The following is a 19840-nucleotide window of genomic DNA, read 5'->3' as shown; positions in this document are numbered from 1 at the left end:
TAAATAGGCATTCTTCAAACACTTCAGAGTTCTGCAGAGTCTCCCTATGGAAAGTACAGGACAGTTTAAATCTAACTTTCAGTTAAGGGCATGGTAAGACAGAATTAGAGGGAGGAGAAAAAACTTGAGACATGAATGCGTCATGGGGACAACATACACCATCATCAAAGTGCACACGTGTTCATCCTCCATTCCCAATGGTGGGCATGAAACAAAGTAAAAAATAGGGAAAGCAGAAGCCAACACAACTTTGCAAAGCAATTATCCTCCAATTAAAAATTAATTTTAAAAAGTTGGGAAAAACAAATGTGAGGGAAGCTCCTTGTTTTGAGGACTTTTATGTTCCATTTCTAGGGCCTCAGATGAAAAAAAAATATGTTTGGTGTCTTATTCAGTTGGAAATTTAAAAAAAGAAAAAAATGAAATGCCAAGAACTATAAAAGGTTCACCAACCTTAGTAAAACAGCAATATACAGCATTTGAAGATGCTTGTCTGGTCAGTGAATTTAAGTAATTTAATATCCCATCTCATAGAGCCCTTCACAGAGTCTGTTCAGATCCTAACCTGCACTATAAACTAGCAAAATGAGTTCAGTGACTAAGTTTTGAAACTTCCAATTTAAATAGTCAGTCCTTCCCCTGTCTTCACAGCCTTCAAGCTCAATTCCATAGCTGTGGTTAGAAGATGTTGGAATAAAGGAGATGATGAGAAATAGGAATTGAAAAGTGACTTTGGCTTGGTAAACTTATGCTCTATTATGTGAGTGTGAAATTACAGGCTAACGGTTGGGTGAAAAGGCCGTTTATTTGACTATATAGATGATTTGAACACATTGACCTTACTGGGTACTTACCCTGGGCTAGGTAACAATCTAAACTCTTTACATGAATCAACTCCTCTAATCCTCACGATAACCTATACCATCCCCATTCTAAGATGAGCACATTGTAGCCCAAGGTGAAACATGCTCACAGCACACAGTAGTAGGGCTGGGAATCAGACCTAAGTGCATTTGACTCTAAAACTTGTGCCTCTTCCAAAAATTTTTCTTTTTGAAATAATCATAAACTTACAGAAAAGTTGTAAGCATGATATAAAGGGCTTTCCCCTCCCCAGATCATTTGAGAGTAAGTTGACAATATACTCTGTCTTCCCTCAAATATTTTGTGGTGTATCTATAAAAAACAAAGACGTTCTCCTATAGGACCTCCATGTAGACATCAGAATTACTAAATGAGCATCAATACTTTATACTATTTAATCCTGAGATCCCATTCCACTTGTATCAGTTGTCCCTATTATGTCTTTCATAGCAAAAGGATTCTGTTCCAAATCACATATTGCATGTAACTGTCATGTCTCCTTAGCCTCTGTCAGTCTGAAATGATTCCTTCATCTTTTCTTCACTTTCGGGACCCTGACACTTTAAAAGATCATCCAGTTGTTTAGTAGGACCTATCTTTATTTGAGTTTGTGTTTCCTTATAGTTAGATTCAGGTTATCTTTGTCGGAAATTCCTCAGACGTGATGTTGCATTCTTCTCATTGTATGCTATCAGGTGATGCTATGGACTGAATTATCTATCATACCCCAAAATTCATACATTGAAGCCCTAAGCCTCAATATAATTAATTGCATTTGGTCATAAGAACTTTAGGAGGTAATTAAGGTTAAGTTGTATCCTAAGGGTGTGCCCACCCCTCCACATCTGATGGGATTGGTGACCTTACAAAGAGAGGAAGGAGGGGAAGGTCTTTCTCCATACACACTCAAAGAAAAGGCCAAGTGTGGACAAAGCAAGCTTCTGTAAGCCAGGAACAAGCCCTCACCAGGAACAATTCTTCCAGAACATTAACCTTGGGTTTCCAGGGCCCATAATTGTGAGAAAATTAATTCCTGTTGTTCAAGTCACTCAGTCTATGGTAGTCAGTTGTGGCAGCCTAAGCAGACTGAGATAAATGGTGTAAATTTCAATGTCTCTCATTACTAATGATGTTACTTGGATCACTAAATGAGGGTGGTGTCTGCTAGACTGTTCCATTATTTCCTACTTTGTAATTAAGTATTTTATGGGTAACTACTTTGAAACTGAGGCTTCCCAGGTGGCACTAGTGGTAAAGAACCCGCCTATCAGTGCAGGAGACCTAAGAGATGTGGGTTCAATCCCTGGGTTGGGAAGATACCCTAGAGGAAGGCATGAAAACTCACTCCAGTATTCTTGCCTGGAGAATCCCATGGACAGAGGAGCCTGGCGAACTACTGTCCATCGGGGCACAAAGAGTTGGACATGACTGAAGCAACTTAGCATGAGCACATGCACTTTGAAACTACTTAAATATCCTGATACTAATTAAACTCAGTTTATTCTTTTATTTATGTATATCTTACAGAATCAATGTTTCCTGTTTTATTCTATGGTTTATAACTTGTTAATATCATTATAATGTTCTCCCCTGTTTAACCACTGAGAGTCCATTCAAGCTGACTTTTGTTCTTTTGACTTGTCCCCATATTCCTTGAGCATTTCCTTGCTTGCTTCCACATAAAGATGTCCCACGTTTATGTTTTATTAAACCTCTCTGGCACTCTTTTCCATCATCTGAAAAATGAATATAGTAGATAGCAGGAACAATGTAAGCATAAAAACAGATAGTGCATGTTTGAGTGCTTAGAGAATACTGCTCTATCAAAGATGAGTTATACTTAATCAAAAGATGAGCTATTTACCCTGAGGAGGTTTATCAGTCTATTTCACATCCCAGTTCTCTCCATTTATATGCTGATGGGAGAACTACTCTCATTGTGCAACCAGGTTGTTTATAACTGATAGGTGGATGAAGTGGGGTCAGAATAAAGGCCGGGAGAAGCCGCCACTATTCTTTTCCTCACACTGTCATCCCAACCCATCAACTCCCTCTTCAAAATATATCCAGAATATCCCAATCCAGAATCACACACACATGTGAAAATTAAGAAGGTATCTGAATGTTCATCAAAAGGAAAATTATTTAAGAGTGAACTCATAATGGGGAATGCCAAAGACGGGAGTTTAAAAAAAAATGAGGTTGATATATTGAAACAGAAAAGCTTGAAGATTTACTAAGCAGGCAAAATTGCAGATTATGGTCCAGCAAGATACACACACTAAACAGTTGTTTCCTCTGGAGAGGGAGTGTAATTTTTGAGATAAGGGATGAGAGAATTCATTTTTTTAAGTGAGAATGTTTTGCAGTACTTTTGGTATATGAAAAAATTTAAATGTAGGGGAAAAAGCATTGGGTTAGAAGCGAGTTCTAGTCCTACTTCTGTGATTACACAGTCACTTAAACACTGATGCAATTTTCTTATCTAGAGGATGATAACAGAATTGGCTTCATAGGATTGGTGTCAGGATAAGTTACTATGTTGTTATTGTTCAGTCGCTAAGTTGGTTTCCACTCTTTGTGGCCCCACGGACTGTAGAATGCCAGGCTTCCCTGTCCTTCACTATCTCATGGAGTTTGCTCAAACTTGTCCATTGATTTGGTGATGCGATACAACCATCTCATCCTCTGCCACCCCTTTCTCCTCCTGCCCTCAATCTTTCCTAGCATCAGAGTTTTTTCTGATGAGTTGGTTCTTCAAGTTCCGTGGCCAAATATTGGAGCTTCAGCTGTATCATGAGCCCTTCCAATAAATATTCAGGGTTGATTTCTTTTAGGATTGACTGGTTTGATCTCCTTGCCATCCAAGGGACTCAAAAGTCTTCTCCAGCACCACAGTTCAAATGCTACTGTGTACGTGTATAAAGAGTACACAGTACACAGAGTACATCATGAGAAACGCTGGGCTGGATAAAGCACAAGCTGGAATCAACATTGCTGGGAGAAATATCAAACCTCAGATATCCAGATAATAACACCCTTATGGAAGAAAGTGAACTAAAGAGCCTCTTGATGAAAGTGAAAGAGGAGAGTGAAAAAGTTGGCTTAAAACTCAACATTCAGAAAGATCGTGGTATCTGGTCCCATCACTTCATGGCAAATAGATGGGTGAAACAATAGAAACAGTGACAGACTTTATTTTTTTTGGCTCCAAAATCACTGCAGATGGTGACTGCAGCCGTGAAATTAAAAGATGCTTCCTCCTTGGAATAAAAGCTATGACCAACCTAGACAGCATATTAAAAAGCAGAGACATTACCTTGCCAACAAAGGTCCTTCTAGTCAAAGCTATGGTTTTTCCAGTAGTCATGTATGGATGTGAGAGTTGGACTATAAAGAAAGCTGAGCACTGAAGAACTGATGCTTTTGAACTGTGGTATTGAAGAAGACTCTTGAGAGTCTCTTGAACTGCAAGGAGATCCAACCAGTCCATCCAAAAGGAAATCAGTCCTGAATATTCATTGGAAGGACTGATGTTGAAGCTGAAACTCCAATACTTTGGCCACCTGATGTGAAGAACTGACTCATTTGAAAAGACCTTGGTGCTGGGAAAGATTGAAGGCGGGAGGAGAAGGGGATGACAGAGGATGAGATGGTTCGATGGCATCACCGACTCGATGGACGTGAGTTTGAGCCAGCTCTGGGAGTTGGTGATGGACAGGGAAGCCTGGTGTGCTGCAGTCCATGAGGTTGCAAAGAGTCACACATGACTGACTGACTGAACTGAAGACATCAGGTACCTTATGGGTGGAGTGGAGACTAGCAGCCCACAGTGTTCAGTTTTTTTGGAAAGAATGAAATCACGTCTTGTGAAGTTTGGGCGGGGAGGGGCAAAGGCGCTAACACTGGAAAGCACAGAGCCTGTTCCAAGACCTGGGAGCAGCTCACTTGTGCTGGATTGTAGGCTGTGTATAGGAGAGTGGGCAGTGAGGCTGGAGGTGTAGATTAGGTCTTGAATGCAAGGGAGAGCCCTGCAAGTTAGGTGGTCTTGGCTTATTTCAGTGGCCTTAAGGAGTCTTGAAGGCTTTTGAGCAGAGCAGTTGATTCAATTGGATTAGATCTGTAAAGTCAAGAATCTGCTTGCTCTGTAGGAAGACCAGGTGACAGATGGGAGACCCTGTACCAGCCTGGCTTAATGACAATGTCCCTAGACCAGGGGTTCTTAACCGTGGGCCATGTTGCCCCTCAGAGATATTTGGCAGAATCTGCAATCATTGTCAGAACTGGCAGGTGCTCCTGATAGCTAGTAGGTGGAGGCCAAGGGTGCAGCTAGACATCCTATGATGCATAGGCCACCCACCGACACAGACAACAAAGACCTGTCTAGTCCCAAATGTCAATGGTGGTGAAGCTTGGAAATCCCATCCTGGAGCCATGGAGTGGACACCAAGGGGAGAAAGAGAGAGCTCAGGGACATTTCAGCCAGAGACCAGTCTTTGTCTCCTTTCATAGTCTTTATAATGCTTAAGTACTGTACACCCAGTTAATCAGGTGTAAAGACTCAGACTTCCTTGTCTTGTTTCACCCTTTCATTCCTTTACAAAATATTTATCTGGTGCTGTGATTCAGCAATGAACAAATCACCCATTCTCCAAGAACCTTACATTCTTATACAGATGATAGACATTGAACCAATAAATATACATCAAGTAGTGAGATATGCTACAAAGGAGTTCCTTTAAGGTGGAGCTTCCGTTACTATCACCACAAACCATTTACTTTGCGCCTTGTACGTGCCAAAGCACTGGGCCAGATGCTTTACAAATAGCATTTCTAATCTTTTTCTCTGTGCTGCAAGGTCAGCATAGTTATGCTCACATGACAAAAAGGAGGTTAGAGAAGTTGAATATTTTCCCTAAGATCAGTTACTGTGGAGTTGAGCTGGGACTGGACACTGGATCCACCTAATAGAGTGTTTCCATTAGGTAACACTGACTTGAGTGGGAGAAAAAAATCTGTGCCTTCTCACCCAAACTTAGCAAAGTGAAGAAGAGATGAAGATTTTTATTGGAGAGGCCTAGCTAGCCAGACCGATAACACCCTGCCACTGTCAGGCAGGGCACCGGGATTCTTACTCTTCTGTTCTGTCCAGCCACACATACCATGCCTCCATGGAAGGGGTACTTCTTGACCATCCTCTGCAAAAAGTGAGATCTCTGATGTCTCCTTTTGTTTCTTTTTAATTGGTCTCTTTCTGCTTTTTCTCACTTTGTGCTGTAAAAGTTCTTAGGATCATGTCTAATCTATACTGTGTGATTAACTAGCTCTTAATTTAGTGCCAGGGATGACAGCATCCTTGGGAGGTAGCTGGTCGTAATGGGTGTGACATGAAACCTCAGCTGTGCCTTCCTCCTCCCAAGGAGGCTGGGCCTATGGCCCCTTCCCCAACAAGGCTGCCCTGGTGGTTTGAACATGTAGTATAAGGTCTGTGTTTCAAGGTTTCACAGAAATTGGTAGCCAGAATGTTGAGAGAGTGAAAAATTAAAGGTTTTGAAATTGATTTGACTCAGGTTCAAAATCTAGCTCTTTCACTTTAGTCAGTATGCAAGTCACTTAACCTATGATAGCAGGTGTGCATTGGGGCTACTAGGAAACCCAGACTTTATTTGCAAACCTCAGTAAATCCCCAATTTATGGAAAACTCTGGAAGTGCCACTGGAATGGCCAACTGTACAGGGAATGCCCAAACAGTTTCAGGAGCATAGCTTCCTCCAGATGCCAGAACAGGGTGGCATAAGTTCAAAGTCTTTCAGGGTAACTTCCATACCACAGGGAGTAGCCAGGTTAAATGCTAGCATCCTGTGACCTGCACATGTGAAACCCCTCTGTCCTTTTCTTAGTCTCTATCCAGAAGCCAAGCTGAGGATGAGCAATAGGACTTCAAGGAGGCTGGAGCTGATGATGAAAGCAAGGATTTGCCCGTTATGATGTTGGCAATGACATGGGCACAGTCTGGCCCAGGACCCCAGAAGTCCTGGCTGTTCCCAAACTGACCAGTATGGCAGTCCTTCACAGGAGAGGCAGAAGGGAGGTGACAAGAGAAGTCTGGTAGGAGGCCTGAAAGGTTGGCTGTGGCTTTGGCTGTGACCCCATCTGCCATTTTAGGCTGAGGAACCAGAGCAGATGTCTGAAAAGGCAAGGTGTGTAGACTTTGGTGTACTCTGGGTTGTAAGAATATTTATTCAATCTTGTCTGTAGGAAGTGGTTAGCAGTCCTTGGGATAAAAGAAATACTGTCAACTGAAAAATTGTATCAATTAGTTAAAATGTTTCAGTGAGGAAGAGAGGTATAGACACTATATGGAGAGCCCTAGTATTAAATGTACAGGGGAAAACTGGGCTTTTTAATTGGTATCTGAAGGGCTGAAGCAAATCAGGAGTATAAGTTACACATCAGAGGAAATGGATAGACTTGGGATGTCGGCTTTTGTACAGCCTACTGCAAATTTATTATCAAGTGGCTGGAGCAGTGATCAGGCTGATTTGTCAGTGGGATGTAGACACTAAGGTAACAGAGGGGGTAACCATAGGAAGCTGTGACCACACAAGGAGTAGTGGGATTACAGGGGAAAGGTTGGGTTCATCAGAACTTGAAGCTTGGAAGAGTGGCCCTGCAAGGCTGGGACTGAGATCCTGGGGCTTGCAGGCTGGGTGGTGCTGCCTGATGTACTCTATTTCTGCGGGGCCCAGTGAGGCTGGTTCTGGAAGGAAAATACAGTGTGTTTCATTCACTGCCTTCTATTTGGCTTCTGTGTAATACCTGGTACCTTATAGGCAATCAGATATTTTCTGAATGAATGAATAACTGAAGACATTCTCCAGTTCTTACGTCTGCTCCAGACCCTCCTAAGATGCTGACAGGCAAGGGCTGAGTGCTCTAGTACTCTGGGTTCCTTTTCCTGTCCAGCAGACTAGAGGGTAAGGTGGTTTGGAGGGTGGAGGCACTCAAAGAATGCCAGGAGTCCAGCAGCTGCATCCCAGTTTTCCTGATCACCACACAGCCAGGAGTAGGAGCAGCCTGCCTGTGAGGCCTGGTACTTCCACTTCCTCAGCACCTCCATTGACTTTCACTGGGTCTCCTCACTTATCAAGGCCAGCTTCTTGGAGCTGGTGTGTCAGTACAAAGCCCCTCAGCAGTTGATGCACCCCTGGGCTGTCCTGGTCTTCCTCAACATGATCTCCAGTGAAGTCAGTCTGTCCCCAACAGGTCACATGCAAGCCCCCTTCTTTGCCTTTACTTAAGCTTTCCCACGGTATAGTTTTTTCCCTGTGTGTAGAGGTTTGTTTGTGACTGTGGGAACTGGCCTGCATAGCTTGTCTACAGGGCTGTGTTCAAGGACTGTATGTATACAGGGGTGTGGGGTGGCCCAGGCAAGGATCAAGCTGAAGAAACACTGAAGTAGATTCTTCTGTCCTGCTGTTGCTTCTCCTTATTCCCTAAAATTAAACAACAACATTTTTATGTTGAAGTATACATTCTCTATACTCACATGTAATTCCTCAAGAAGGCTTAAAGCAGAGACCACAACACTTGCTTTTCACCAAAGCTTAGGCAAGGAACTGACTGACCCCTTGCATGTACAGGCCAAGAACCATGGACAACGTTTCCGTCTTTCACCACCTTTCATCATAGAGATTTCACAAAAGTTTAAATAGCTATGCCTCACTCTGGATCAGTCAGCTTTAATTTTGGCTCTTTTTGTGCCCCTCACACCCACCCTTCTTTTCACCTGTGGTCCCTGTATTTTCCTTATTCCCCAACCCAGTCTGTTTCTTCTCTTCCCATTTCCTGCCCCTTATTCCTTCTCTGCATGTCCTGCTGCCCTGAAGCAGGGTCTGCCCTTGGATCCTCTTGAGGACCCTGCAGGTTTATGCATGGAATAAAGTTTCTGATGGAGAAAATTACAACCAAAGGCCAAGGAAGCAGAGGGGAAAACACTTTTATTGTCAACAGAAATGGGTAGTGCTTATAAGCTTGTAGAAAGTGTTAACTATAAGAGACAAGAAACCAGGAACTAGGGTGGAGGTCATAGTAAGATGAGGAATCTTACGAAACATAACCCAGATGTTACGTTTACTCTGAGATTAAGTCCTTGAGGGAAAGAGATTTAGTACTGTCCAATGGCTTAGACTCAGCTTCTTCTCCTTTGTTTCCTCTTTGGTGGTGGCTGGGTTACAGAATAGTGATCTGCTCTGAAGTTAGCAGGAATACCTAACACTGGATGCCAGAGGTCAGTTTTTGGTTTAGAATAAATCTAGGCTGTTAACTCCTACATGTGCTCCCCATGAGCAGGGAGAATTTCTTCTCTGACATGGCCCAGAAACACTGCTCAGGCCACTAGCTGCCATTCTCTGTTGGGAACAGGGATACCCAGGTTTCCTGTCAGGACTTACAAATCCTGCAGCCTTGTCCCCTTCAAACAGAATTGAAATCGGCAGTGAGGCAGGACTCAGGAGTCCCAGGCAGAGCTAGAAAGAGTTCAGCATTCTTACCTTGATTCCTGTTCCTGGACGTGGTTCCTAAGATCCGACTGTCAATAAACCTGTGGCTAAGCTGAGGTTGCCCATTAGAACTTTGCACAAGCAGAAGTGCTGAGAAACACGTGCTGCCCTAAGGGATTCAACTGTCGGGGTTTCCTTCACACTCAGCACATCCCTTCCTTCCTGTGATGCGAGTACCTCTCTCTGTGCAACCCTGACAGGATGAGGGCAGGACTCTTAGTGAAGCTTTTCTCACTCTGAGAGCACTGGTGAGGCTTTTCCCTCATGTGGGGTTCTGGTGGGCTCTCAAGTGGGAGCCGTTGTTGAAGCTTTTCTCACACTGCCCACAACTGTGGGGCTTTCCTCAGTGTGGATTCACCATGAGTGCTGAACTGGAAGCTGTTGTTGAATCTTTTCCCACAGACCGCGCACTGATATGGCTTCTCCCCTGTGTGGGTCCTCTCGGGAACAGTGAGGCTGCAGCTCTGGTTGAAGCTTTTCCCACATTCCCTGCACTGGTAGGGTCTCTCCCCCGTGTGAGTTCTCAAGTGGGCGGTGAGGCTGGAGCGCTTGCTGAAGCCTTTCCCACACTCACCGCACTTGGGAGGTTTCTCTCCAGATTCTTTGGTGTTGAACAAGATAAGAACTTCGACTAAAGCTTTTCCCACACTCGTGACATTTAGAAGCTTTTTCCAGCTTGGGGACTGGGTAGTGGTGAGAGGGAGAACTCTGAGAGCAGTGAGAGCAGTTTTTCCCACACAGGAGATGTGTGCGGGTCTCCTCCCAATATGAAGCCTCCAGTGGTTCATTCTCCGCTGGGATGTGGGTTTCTCCTTACTCTCCCTGGAGAACCTCCTCATTGCCTTCCTGACACTGGAGTGCCCGCCCAGCCTCTTTTTAGCTCAGAGTGCCCACTTACCTGGACCTCGGAAAAGGCTCGTTCATTTCTTCTTCCTTTGTATCATCCCATTTCCGATCCTCTTTTGTTCTTGATGTCTCTGTCTTGCCCGCCTCTGTCCCATCTGCTGAGTCAGGCTCTTGTGCTTCACCCTTGATTTTTCTTCCCCAGTTGCTGGTGTCTTGTGGGCTTTCACTCTGGTCTCTCTTGTGGAAGTCTTAGGCTTTTCCCTCGCCCTGCTGCCATTATTATCTGGGGTCCCTGCGTGTTCTCTGATCCACACCAGGTTGTCATTGGGGCAGAGACAGGACCACGGTTATCAGATCAGGGACAGAGCAAGGCAGGGGGAGGTCAGGCCTCCCAAAGAAGGATCAGGGTGGGTAAAGAGCCATATCATGATGTCAGTGGACAGAACAAGTGGACAACCCGAGAGAAACTCAATGGACCACATAATAATCTTTCCAACATCTCCAGAAAAAAAAGATTTTTAGGGTGAGTGGGAGTGCAAGGTGAAACGGGAACTTAAAGAGACAAAAGGTGTCAAACAGAGTTCACCTGGGCCCCAGCACCTGTCGCCTGGTCTCCAAGACCCCTCTTCTGTGGAAGGTTCCCAGAGACCTTTGGAGTAACCCAGGCTAGGGGAGAAGACAGCCACTGTCAGAGGGCGGTCTCCACATAACAGTCACGGAGCAGAGGTTCTGAGTGGGCTGCCGAAGCCTGCAGCCCCAGCAGCACCTGGGAGCACACCAGAGACGCATATTCCTGGGCTCCACTTCAGATCTAAAGAATCAGCAGCTCTGGGATGAGGCCTGGGATTCTGTTTAACATGCCCTCAGTCTGGTACACAGTCAGGTTTCAGGACCACTGCCATAGCCAATGGCCTGTCTCTGTGTTAAAAATTTCCTTTTACTAGATCCCTCCTGACACAATAGCTTTTTTAAAATAAAAAGTTTTTTTTTCATTTTAAAGAAATATGTGCATAGTGTGTGTGTGTGTGTGTGTGTGTGTGTGTGTGTGTGTGTGTGTGTGTGTGTGTGTGTGTGTGTGTGTGTGTGTGTGTGTGTAGCAGGGGGAGAGAATGTCTCCCTGCCCAACCACCCAGAGGTAATCATAATGCTCTTAAAAATACCACAGGAACTCAATCCTTTTATTTTTTCAGAGCAAGACAATGAATTCTTTCTCAGCCTCCCACCTTCAAGAATAGTACAAAGGAAGTGGTACATTTTGATAACTTCCTAGCGGAACTTCAGAGGACACTCAGAGGTCTGTGACCCCTGGGGAGGCTTCACTACCTGGGAGCTGAGCCACCTGCGGGCACAGCAAGCTGCCAGAGCCAAATGTGGAACATGGTGAGTCCTGCCCCCTTTACTCAGACCCCTGAGCCTCAGAGATCAGACAACAAAAAGCACAGATGTTCCCAAGGATTCAAAGTAAAATAAATTCTAAATGGCAAAGTTTTCAGAGATACTGATAGTGTATTTACTTCGCTTGAAAAATACAAAAGCAGGTAAACTCTTAGACGGTTTTCCATTTCATCAACAGAAGCTTGGCTTTTTAAACCGCATGAAGACAATGTTTTTCTCTAGGATCTGAGTGACATAAAGATGAGGTGGCTTTAAAAAATTACTTAGTAACCTGTAATGGCAGTTTTGAATTAAGCTGAAAAGGCAGCAATAGCTTTTAGCTAATCTAGAAATGTATGCAATCAAAGTGCTTCACAGAAGGAGACTTACAAAGACAGAGCCTTGGTCTGGCTATGCAGTGGCATACTGTGCTTAGTCACTCAGTCATGTCTGACTCTTTGTGACCATATGAACAGTAGCCCACCAGGCTCCTCTGTCCATGGGATTCTCCAGGTAAGAATACTGGAGTGTTTTGCCATTTCCTTCTCCAGTGGCATATTCAGTTCAGTTCAGTCACTCAGTCGTGTCCGACTCTTTGTGACCCCATGAATCGCAGCATGCCAGGCCTCCCTGTCCATTACCAGCTCTCGGAGTTTACCCAAACCCATGTCCATCGAGTTAGTGATGCCATCCAACCATCTCATCCTCTGTCGTCCCCTTCTCCTCCTGCCCCCAATCCTTCCCAGCATTAGGGTCTTTTCCAACGAGTCAACTCTTCGCATGAGGTGGGCAAAGTATTGGAGTTTCAGCTCCAACATCAGTCCTTGCAATGAACACCCAAGACGGATCTCCTTTAGGATGGACTGGTTGGATCTCCTTGCAGTCCAAGGGTCTCTCAAGAGTCTTCTCCAACACCACAGTTCAAAAGCATCAATTCTTCGGCACTCAGCCTTCTTCATCGTCCAACTCTCACATCCATACATGACCACTAGAAAAACCATAGCCTTGACTAGACGGACTTTTGTTGGCAAAGTAATGTCACTGCTTTTAAATATGCCATCTAGGTTGGTCATAAACTTCCTTCCAAGGAGTAAGCATCTTTTAATTTCATGGCTGCAATCACAATCAGCAGTGATTTTGGAGCCCAAAAAAATAAAGTCGGACACTGTTTCCACTGTTTCCCCATCTATTTGCCATGAAGTGATGGGACGAGATGCCATGATCTTAGTTTTCTGAACATTGAGCTTTAAGCCAACTTTTTCACTCTCCTCTTTCACTTTCATCAAGAGGCTCTTTAGTTCTTCTTCACTTTCTGCCATAAGGGTGGTGTCATCTGCATATCTGAGGTTGTTGATATTTCTCCAAGCAATCTTGATTCCAGCTTGTGCTTTTTCCAGCCCAGTGTTTCTCATGATGTACTCTGCATATAAGTTAAATAAGCAGGGTGATAATATACAGCCTTGACGTACCCCTTTTCCTATTTGGAACCAGTCTGTTGATCCATGTCCAATTCTAACTGTTTCTTCCTGACCTGCATACAGGTTTCTCAAGAGACAGATCAGATGGTATGGTATTCCCATCTCTTTCAGAATTTTCCACAGTTTATTGTGATCCACACAGTCAAAGGCTTTGGCGTAGTCAATAAAGCAGAAATAGATGTTTTTCCGGAACTCTCTTGCTTTTTTGATGACCCAGTGGATGTTGGCAATTTGATCTCTGGTTCCTCTGCCTTTTCTAAAACAAGCTTGAACATCTGGAAGTTCATGGTGCACGTATTGCTGAAGCCTGGCTTGGAGAATTTTAAGCATTACTTTACTAGCGTGTGAGATGAGTTCAATTGTGCAGTAGTTTGGGCATTCTTTGGCATTGCCTTTCTTTGGGATTGGAATGAAAAGTGACCTTTTCCAGCCCTGTGGCCACTGCTGAGTTTTCCAGATTTGCTGGCATATTGAGTGCAGCACTTTCACAGCATCATCTTTCAGGATTTGAAATAGCTCAACTGGAATTCCATCACCTCCACTAGCTTTGTTCGTAGTGATGCTTTCTAAAGCCCACTTGACTTCACATTCCAGGATGTCCGGCTCTAGGTGAGTGATCACACCATCGTGATTATCTGGGTCGTGAAGATCTTTTTTGTACAGTTCTTCTGTGTATTCTCGCCACCTCTTCTTAATATCTTCTGCTTCTGTTAGGTCCATACCATTTCTGTCCTTTATCGAGCCCATCTTTGCATGAAATGTTCCCTTGGTAGCTCCAATTTTCTTGAAGAGATCTCTAGTCTTTCCCAATCTGTTGTTTTCCTCTATTTCTTTGCATTGATCTCTGAGGAAGGCTTTCTTATCTCTCCTTGCTATTCTTTGGAACTCTGCATTCAGATGGGAATATCTTTCCTTTTCTCCTTTGCTTTTCGCTTCTCTTCTCTTCCCAGCTATTTGTAAGGCCTCCTCAGACAGCCATTTTGCTTTTTTGCATTTCTTTTCCATGAGGATGGTCTTGATCCCTGTCTCCTGTACAATGTCACAACCTCTGTCCATAGTTCATCAGGCACTCTGTCTATCAGATCTCCTCCCTTAAATCTATTTGTCACTTCCACTGTATAATCATAAGGGATTTGATTTAGGTTATACCTGAATGATCTAGTGGTTTTCCCTACTGTCTTCAATTTAAGTCTGAATTTGGCAATAAGGAGTTCATGATCTGAGCCACAGTCTGCTCCTGGTCTTGTTTTTGCTGACTGTATAGAGCTTCTCCATCTTTGGCTGCAAAGAATATAATCAATCTGATTTCGATGTTGACCATCTGGTGATGTCCATGTGTAAAGTCTTCTCTTGTGTTGTTGGAAGAGGGTGTTTGCTATGACCACTGCGTTCTCTTGGCAAAACTCTATTAGCCTTTGCCCTGCTTCATTCTGTACTCCAAGGCCAAATTTGCTTGTTACGCCAGGTGTTTCCTGACTTCCTACTTTTGCATTCCAGTCCCCTATAATGAAAAGGACATCTTTTTTGGGTGTTAGTTCTAGAAGGTCTTGTAGGTCTTCATAGAACCGTTCAACTTCAGCTTCTTCAGCGTTACTGGTCAGGGCATAGACTTGGATTACTGTGATATTGAATGGTTTGCCTTGGAAACGAACAGAGATCATTCTGTCGTTTTTGAGATTGCATCCAAGTACTGCATTTCGGACTCTTTTGTTGACCATGATGGCTACTCCATTTCTTCTAAGGGATTCCTGCCCACAGTAGTAGATATAATGGTCATCTGAGTTAAATTCACCCATTCCAGTCCATCTTAGTTCACTGATTCCTAGAATGTCGATGTTCACTCTTGCCATCTCCTGTTTGACCACTTCCAATTTGCCTTGATTCATGGACCTAACATTCCAGGTTCCTATGCAATATTGCTCTTTACAGCATTGGACTTTCCTTCTATCACCAGTCACATCCACAGCTGGGTATAGTTTTTGCTTTGGCTCCATCCCATCATTCTTTCTGGAGTTATTTCTCCACTGATCTCCAGTAGCATATTGGGCACCTACTGACCTTGGGAGTTCATCTTTCAGTGTCCTATCTTTTTGCCTTTTCATACTGTTCATGGGGTTCTCAAGGCAAGAATACTGAAGTGGTTTGCCATTCCCTTCTCCAGTGGACCACATTCTGTCAGACCTCTCCACCATGACCCATCCGTCTTGGGTGGCCCCACACGGCATGGCTTAGTTTCATTGAGATAGACAAGGCTGTGGTCCGTGTGATCAGATTAGCTAGTTTTCTGTAGTTATAGTTTCAGTGTGTCTGCCCTCTGATGCCCTCTCGCAACACCTACCATCTTACTTGGGTTTCTCTTACCTTGGACGTGGGGTATCTCTTCACGGCTGCTCCAGCAAAGTGCAGCCATTGCTCCTTACCTTGGACAAGGGGTATCTACTCACAACGGCCCCTCCTGTCCTTGAATGTGGAGTAACTCCTCTGGGCCCTCCTGTGCCCACGCAGCCGCTGGTCCTTGCACCTGGGGTAACTCCTCTCGGCCGCCACCCCTGGCCTCCAGCCCGGGCTAGCTCCTCTTGGCCACTGCCCCCAGCCTCCGGCCCAGGCTAGCTCCTCTCGGCCGCCGCCCCCGGCCTCCGGCCCGGGCTAGCTCCTCTCGCTGCCACCCCCGGCCTCTGGCCCGGGCTAGCTCCTCTCGGCCATGCTTCTGTGCAGACCATCGCAGCTGCTAGGCGGATTACGCAGCCCTAAAAACAGACCAAGAAGTGATACTTTGTAGACTGGAAACATAAATGAGAGAGGTTAGAAACAAAAGGTCATGTATTGTAGGATTCTTCCTGTAAAATGTCCAAAACAGGCAAATCCACAGAGAGAGAATGAGGAGCAACTGCTTAATGGGCATGGGGTTTCTTTGGGAGAAGTGGAGGGGGAGGAAGTGAAAACTGTTTTGGAAGAGGATAGAGGTGATCATAGTACAACATTGTGACTATACTAGATGCAACTAAAAGGTTCACTTGAGATGGCTAATTTTACATTAGGTGATTAATTTCACCTCAATTAATTTTAGTTAAAATTTTTTATTTTTTAAATATAAATTTATTTAATTGGAGGCTAATTACTTTACAATATTGTAGTGGTTTTGCCATACATCGACATGAATCCGCCATGTGTTCCCCATCCTGAACCCCCCTCCCACCTCCCTCCCCATCCCATCCCTCTGGGTGCACCAGCCCTGAGCCCCGTTTCATGCATTGAATCTGGACTGGCGATTCGTTTCACATATGATAGTATACATGTTTCAATGCCATTCTCCCAAATCATCCCACCCTCGCCCTCTCCCACAGAGTCCAAAAGAATGTTCTATACATCTGTGTCTCTTTTGCTGTCTCGCATATAGGGTTATCATTACCATCTTTCTAAATTCCATATATATGCGTTAGTATACTTTATTGGTGTTTTTCTTTCTGGCTTACTTCACTCGGTATAATAGGCTCCAGTTTCATCCACCTCATTAGAACTGACTCAAATGTATTCTTTTTAATGTCTCAGTAATATTCCATTGTGTATATGTACCACAGCTTTCTTATCCATTCGTCTGCTGATGGACATCTAGGTTGCTTCCATGTCCTGGCTATTATAAACAGTGCTGCGACAAACATTGGGGTACACAAAGTGTCTCTTTCAGTTCTGGTTTCCTCGGTGTGTATGCCCAGCAGTGGGATTGCTGGGTCATATAGAAGTTCTATTTCCAGTTTTTTAAGGAACCTCCTCACTGTTCTCCATAGTGGCTGTACTAGTTTGCATTCCCACCAACAGTGTAAGAGGGTTCCCTTTTCTCCACACCCTCTCCAGTATTTATTGCTTGTAGACTTTTGGATAGCAGCCATTCTGACTGGCGTGAAATGGTACCTCATTGTGGTTTTGATTTGCATTTCTCTGATAATGAGTGATGTTGAGCATCTTTTCATGTGTTTGTTAGCCATCTGTATGTCTTCTTTGGAGAAATGTCTGTTTAGTTCTTTGGCCCATTTTTTGATTGGGTCATTTATTTTTCTGGAATTGAGCTGCAGGAGTTGCTTGTATATTTTTGAGATTCTTTGTCAGTTGCTTCGTTTGCTATTATTTTCTCCCATTCTGAAGGCTGTCTTTTCACCTTGTTTATAGTTTCCTTTGTTGTGCAAAATCTTTTAAGTTTAATTAGGTTCCATTTGTTTATTTTTGCTTTTATTTCCAGTACTCTGGGAGGTGGGTCATGGAGGATCCTGCTGTGATTTATGTCGGAGAGTGTTTTACCTATGTTTTCCTCTAGGAGTTTTATAGTTTCTGGTCTTAGTTAAATTTTTGATTAAAGTTTTTCTAAAACACTAAGACAAATTAAAAAAAAAAAAAGAGCCATGGAAGAAAAAAAGGAAAAGAAATGTATTTAGGAAGAGATTAAGCTAGATGGAGAAGGGGGTTATGTTTTCAAGTTCATGAAGAACTGCTCTGCAGAAGGTGAGGTCAACATGCCTGATTCAGAAGCAGTAACATTAAACTGTAATAAAAAAATTAAGTTAACACACAAAGGATCTCTGCCCCCATTTTAAGTGCTAGTACCATCAACTAAAATTCAAAATATTGATTTTTGGATATATCTCTCTGGCATTTAACTTGGAGGCCAGGGTCCAACTCGAGCTCAGACCTTCACTTCCAGTAGATGATCGTCCCTCATGCCTCAGGGGAGGGCAGAGGCTCCTGCTTAAGCTTCTGACTGTCCCCATGGTCCCTGGGCTGAGCTCCGTGACCCCTTCACAGTCCATTACCCTGGATGAACCCCCTGTTCAGGTGTTTGTTGTTTAGTCACTAAGTCAAGTCTGACTCTTTTGGGGTGGGTTCTCAGCGATTCTCTGCTGCCCCCAAGGGAGCTGTCTCCTCGATGGGCATTTTCAGATCCTTCCCAGATTCCGGGACCTGGGGACAGATCCCATTATCTGTCACTACAAATTCCTGCCTAAAGTGACAGAGGAGAGATGATGAGAGGCAGCTGGAATCTCACTTCTACTTCCTGCTCCTCTTCCCCTCCCTGAGGGGTTTCAAAGAGCTGTTTTAACGCTTACATTCCTGTGCTGTTGTCATTCACGTGAAGCGTGTGGTTCTGAGGTGGTGGTGGACAGTAGGAAGAGACGGTCCACACAGAAGTGGCAAGGGATCTAGGATGATTGTGAGCACAGAGGAATTCTGCTGTGCTTAGTCTCCTCTCCAAACTCTGACTTCATACAGATGCTCTCCTGCCTTTCTCCATCCAGCCTAGTTACTATCAACAGTCCCCCAACCACAGATTTTATATTAATCTCCCCCATTTCTGATGCATCGCCACCACACTGCTCCACCCTCCAAATTATGTCAGAACCTCTCAATCCTCAATCTTATGAAATTTTATCTACAACCCCCCCTCCCCCCCACAACTATTCCTCCTACAGCTGGTGTGCATATCTGCCTCCTCCCTGGAAAACGCAAGCACATCCCAATCCAGCCATGCAGACCCGGAGCACCAGTGGGCTGCCTCCTCCTCCAGCCACAGTTGCACTCGGGCTAGCCCTCCCCTGACCCACAACTAAAGCCTTCATGTTACTTTTCCTTTTCCTATGCCTTTCACACCGCCCCCTTCTTCCGAAATATACAAGAATGTTACACTGATCAGATCTCAGACTGAGTCTCTCCCTCCACATGTGGGTATCATGTGAAACTCATCACTGTTTCAAACTGACCAGTTAATCCAGACAGCAGGGACTGGCTCTAGTGAGACTTTGTTTAGTGTACAACACATGGCACACTCCTTCTAGGAACTTTCTAGCAAGAGAAAGTAGATTTAAATTCACCAATATCTCTAATTTTCCTGATCTGCTGAGTGAAGAATTGTTCTTTCCCTGGCCTTGTTTTGGAGAACTCTAATGAGTGTTTTACCACTTTAATTAGTGACTCTAAGCATTCACCGAATATGTGAATGTCTAAGTTATTTCAGCACATGAGAAATTCGAGAAATTCTTCCCATTGATGAAGGGCATAGGATCAATGCAATATAGCTATTAATAATACTCTCTGGGCAGCAGATGAATTCTGGAATTTCTCAACTAAGCACCTCTCCAGTAACTGGATTCCTGTGCTGCTCACACCAACTTCTTCATGACGAAAACCACAGGGTTCTGACTGCTTTTTCTCACCTGTTGCCTGGCCACTCTCTGTACATCCTCAGCCAGAGCCACAACTTTGTCACCATTCTCTGGGCACTGCTCCCTCACCCAGCTCTGAATCTTTTCTGGCAGAAACTGCTCCATAACCAGCAGCTCCAGGATTTGCTCTTTTGAGTGTGTCTTAGGCCTCAGTCACTGACAGCAGAGTTCTCAAAGTTTGCTAAAACCTTTATGGGGACCACCTACCTTCTCATGGGGACCAGGTGCTCCTCACCTCCACTTCCTGGAAGCAGCACTGCCGAAAGTGCTGATGGGAAGCTTCATAGTCAGGGCTGTGGCCTGCCATGCAGGGCTGATTGCTGTCCTGTGTGGAGTCCTTGCTTGGGGACGGTTGTGTCTGGGAACTCTTTATTGCAGTCATGCTTTGCTTCAGCCTGCTGGCTCACTGGCTGTCACTGCATCCTGCAGTTCAGATTCCATCTCTTATCACTGGGAAGCAGGTCTCTTGGATACCAGTGAAATGTATCTTTCTGGAATCAGAGACCTG

The 19840-nt window shown here is 44.4% G+C and overlaps 1 protein-coding gene across 1 annotated transcript; it reads right to left on the bottom strand.

Moving 5' to 3' along the window:
- Positions 1-9443: 9443 nt before the first annotated feature.
- On the bottom strand, positions 9444-19437 carry ZSCAN32 (zinc finger and SCAN domain containing 32). Its single transcript, XM_081556672.1, is given in 10 exon segments — positions 9444-9625; positions 9628-9696; positions 9699-9774; positions 9776-10022; positions 10024-10189; positions 10192-10245; positions 10248-10325; positions 10328-10426; positions 10858-10937; positions 19274-19437. Coding segments are annotated over 10 exon segments (1215 nt in total).
- Positions 19438-19840: the final 403 nt, after the last annotated feature.

This window comes from Giraffa tippelskirchi, chromosome 13 (genome assembly GCF_054371585.1).
Source record: "Giraffa tippelskirchi isolate mGirTip1 chromosome 13, T2T-mGirTip1v1.2.pri, whole genome shotgun sequence".
NCBI classification, from domain to species: domain Eukaryota; kingdom Metazoa; phylum Chordata; class Mammalia; order Artiodactyla; family Giraffidae; genus Giraffa; species Giraffa tippelskirchi.
This window is presented reverse-complemented; position numbering and strand designations above follow the sequence as displayed.